At 28.1% G+C, this 3,991-nt stretch overlaps 1 protein-coding gene across 1 annotated transcript in view; it reads right to left on the bottom strand.

Moving 5' to 3' along the window:
• Window positions 1–3,991, bottom strand: part of LOC117172446 (guanine nucleotide-binding protein G(o) subunit alpha) — a 93,173-nt gene that overhangs the window by 28,986 nt on the left and 60,196 nt on the right. The window contains exon 6 of the mRNA XM_033360390.1: window positions 3,037–3,165. Within this exon, the coding sequence (XP_033216281.1) occupies window positions 3,037–3,165 (129 nt within the window). The remainder of the gene's footprint in view (window positions 1–3,036; window positions 3,166–3,991) is intronic.

Raw genomic sequence — 3,991 nt, 5'->3', positions numbered from 1 at the left:
CGCCAGCCCAGCATCGAAATCTGGAAATATTAAAATCATAATCTCTTCATTTTATTTCAAAGCAGATAGAGATATAAATAAACTAGACGAGGCTCTAGAGGGTTCGCATTTTCGTGTACAACGTTACCGGCTGATGCCGATGGAATTGATAGTTGAAATATTTTTTTTACATCTTTTATTATTAAGATTTATACTTAAACGTAATTTTCTTTCGTCTCTTGAATTTCTCCAAGTTTGAGACCGATATTTTATCTATAAAAAAAGTTCGAACGTTCAAAAAATGTCGAGGTTCAGAAAAAAGATGAAATAATTTTCAGTGAAGTTCCTACCAAAACGCAGTACCTAAACGTACTTTATTGTACTTTAATACATTTTCCAAAGTTTCAGCTCGATATTTTATTTACAAAAAAAGTTCTTAGGTTCAAAAAAACATTCAGTGAAATGAAAAAGTGAGGTCAGTAATATAGGTATTTAGCTGTGTCTTATGCCCTTAAAGATGTAACTATTTGGTAAGAAATTAAGTTTTTTCTTGAAGAATAATATTCAGTTTTAAAATTCAATAATTTGGTTCGAAATTCTTCTTTTTGAGAGAATGTGAATTTTCTTAGAAATGTTTTAGTAGAACAATGGACTATTTTGGTGAATATTCCTCTTTTTGGTTGAAAACTCAACTATTTGGTTTAAAGTTGTACTACTTTTTTAAAAAATTCATTTTTTGGGAGTTTGAAAATTCATAAATTTTATTGAAAATTGAACTATTTGGGTCTAAATTTACTTTTTGCTGAAATTTCATTATTTTCAGGTTGAATACCCAACTGCTTTGTAAAATATTCGTTCTTTTTGCTTCAAAATTCGAGAATTTTATACATAATTCAATAATTACGTTGAAAATTCATGGACATATATATTTTGTTAAAAATTCGTCCATTTTGGCAGAAGATTAATCTTTTTAGTGGAAAATTCTTATTTTGATTTCATAACTGAACTAGTTAGTTAAAAAACATATTTTTTGTTTAATTTAACTGGTTGAAAATTCTTTACTTTTTAATGTTGAACATTCAGATTTATAAGTTAAAATTGAGCTATCTGATTAAAAATGTGACTATTTTGTTAAAAGATTAATTATTTGGTTGAAAATTCAACTACTAGTTTTTTCAAAACATATTTTTGGTGTTATCTGAAATTCAATTATTCAGTTACAAATTCAACTATTTTTTTACGAATTATTAATTTGTTCAAAATTCGACTATTTTATTAACGTCATCTTTTTTGGCCAAAAACAGATCGTCACGTGGAAAAATTGACAATAGTCTTAAAGAGCGCAGAATTACGTTCTATGAGTGGTTAGGGTTTGGAGGGGAGGGGGCTAAGACGATACTACAATTGACGCCCTCCTAACGTATTAAAATTAAGTGCAAGTAACAGTCTGTCTCGTGACCAATTATTTCATGTTGATAATGTTCAGCGGCTTTATAATTTAAAAAATGAACATATTGTGCTGGAATTTGGTGAATGGTTCAAAATATACAGTGGCACATCTTCTGCCCCATTTGAGTTTTAATTTTATTTGTTAGAATGCAATTTTAATAATTATGTTGTAGCTAGAGGCTTTAAAGTCGTGTTATCTGTTACATTGCAAATTAAAAATAATAAAATAGCAGTATTTAAACAAAGTAAAAACTCGAATAGGCCAGGCAGAGTAGCCCTTATATATTTAAAACCTTTTCCCAAAATACGAATAAAATATTTACATTTTCCAATTTATAAAGTCACCGAATATAAACTATGATATTGGTCACGTCACACTCTGGCACATTATCTTAAACGACTTTTTGGAAAGTGCAGATATTTTTATGGTTTAAACTACAAATTTCAAAATTCAAGAATTAGAAAATTATCAAACTTAAAAAACATTCTTGGGTGTCAGGGAGAGAGTATCGTGGCTTCTCTTCTGTTCCTGTCTGCTCGAATTATTTTTTTATTTATTTTTTGCCATGATAATAATAATTAAAAAATACCAAATAAATCAAAAAGAGAAGGAACGGGAGTTGATTGTTTGCCTTCTCATTTTTCTTCTCTGTTTTTTATTGTTGTCCAAAAAAAAAAGAATTTTTTTCTTTTCTTTTTTAGGAACAGTTTTATCTCTTCAGATTGCAATAAGAGCATTTTATGGTGGTTGTTAAAATTTGGTTGTTGAATTCTTAGTTTTATTTTCAAGCATTCTGCACATTTAAAAAATACTTCTTTTAAGTTATAAGAATCATTCTCTTTAACGTTCAAATATTTATTAATATGGACTCAAAAGGTAGCTTATTTTTTTCTTACAAATAAAAACAGATTGAACATAATACTGAAAAAAATTTCGCTCATTTTATAAAGTTTTCCAAAAAATATCTGAAACTATTTTATAATATTTTACATCATTCGCGAGATAAACTTTGAAAAATCCAAATTTTCGTGAAAAAAATTCCTCGTGGCCACAAAAATGATTTGGCCAGCATTAAACTTACAGCATGACTTCTTCTTATAAGCAAGATTTTTTTAAATATTGGATAACATAAATAAAGTGGGATTTTCTATTCAATTCGAGTTCATCTTTCTATTTGAATTTTGAAAGCATGTAGGGAAGTGTAAGTTTTATTCAGGTTAAATCATTTTTTGTGGCAGGGAGATTTTTTTTAAGAATTAAATTCCTAATTCTGTTCGCAAAAGATGCCAGCTGTTATAAGAGGAGGAGATATTTTTTGGAACACTTTTTTAAATTAGCAGACTTTTCCCACAGCATTTTGTAGAATTTGTCGTTGTTTGTCAGAACTGGAAGTTTAACAAACAAACAAAAGTTGGGGTTTTTGTGAAAAAAAATTTCTATTTAAAAAAAATCGACGAAATACATATTGACTAATATTCTCTAAAAGAACAATATATGTTATCGCAAAAAGATCCTATGACTTGAAGTAGACCTACCTGCCTGATACATTATTTTTTATTATGATTTAGGACGTTATTTTTATACAGAAATAAATGTTTCCTACTTACTTAAAGTTAAGGTTTTTGAAGGAAAAGTGAACTTCGACAATTCCGGTCGTTTTCACACGAGTTCTAAGTATATCTTGTTCCGTGGGTTGGTACTCCCTCGCACCTAATCGATCCAAATCGTCGAGGAAGCTGTAAAAATTTTTAAAAAATCATTAAAGTTCAATTTGAAAAAATATCAATAAACAATAATAGGTAAAAATCTTCTTGAAGTACAAAATAAAAAACATTTAAAGGATGAATGGACGAATGGACAAAAATAAATTAATTGAATCTGTCAAAGGAATGCCTACAAATATTTACACAAAAATGTTTGGAAATTCAATAGTTTTTGACGAAAATAGATTTACATATGACTTTGTACCTCAATCTGAAAATAACTAACATGTGTATTTTACAAAATAAAAATAAAAACCAAACTACAAAAGCAAAAATCAATCTGTTTTCTAAATAATTTTTTACGATATAAATCAATCACAATTCACATAGGTTGTATTCGATTCTCCCTGCGTGCCCTTTTTATTTATTTTATTTTTCATTGATTTCTCCAAATTCTGCAAATAATAATTTTTAATTCCTTGTTGATTGGTGTTTTTTTTACTTTTTCCACGAAAAAATATCAATTTAAAAAAATCAGTTTGTATGTAAAAAACGGCATTTAAAAAATTATTGTTTGCATACATTTTGAATATTATTAAATAAAGAAAGAAAGAAAGTTCAGGCTATGAGCTAACGACGTTTCGGAAGGTTTTTTCGTTAAACTATTGCGAAAAAGCGCACATTACTTTGACAAATAAATACTCAGGTAATCAGATTAAATTAAAAAATTACGAATCGAAACAAAAATACACAATTAGGGGTACGCTATTTTAAAAACTGTTTTCACTCTTCCCCTTCTTTGCAACGGGCCATCGCAAAAAGACTGAACCCTCAGAGTGATGTTACAGACACAAACACC

The sequence above is a fragment of the Belonocnema kinseyi genome, chromosome 5, assembly GCF_010883055.1.
Source record: "Belonocnema kinseyi isolate 2016_QV_RU_SX_M_011 chromosome 5, B_treatae_v1, whole genome shotgun sequence".
In the NCBI taxonomy this organism is placed as follows: Eukaryota; Metazoa; Arthropoda; class Insecta; order Hymenoptera; family Cynipidae; genus Belonocnema; species Belonocnema kinseyi.
Note: the sequence above shows the minus strand (reverse complement) of the source record. Positions and strands in the feature narration are given on the sequence as shown.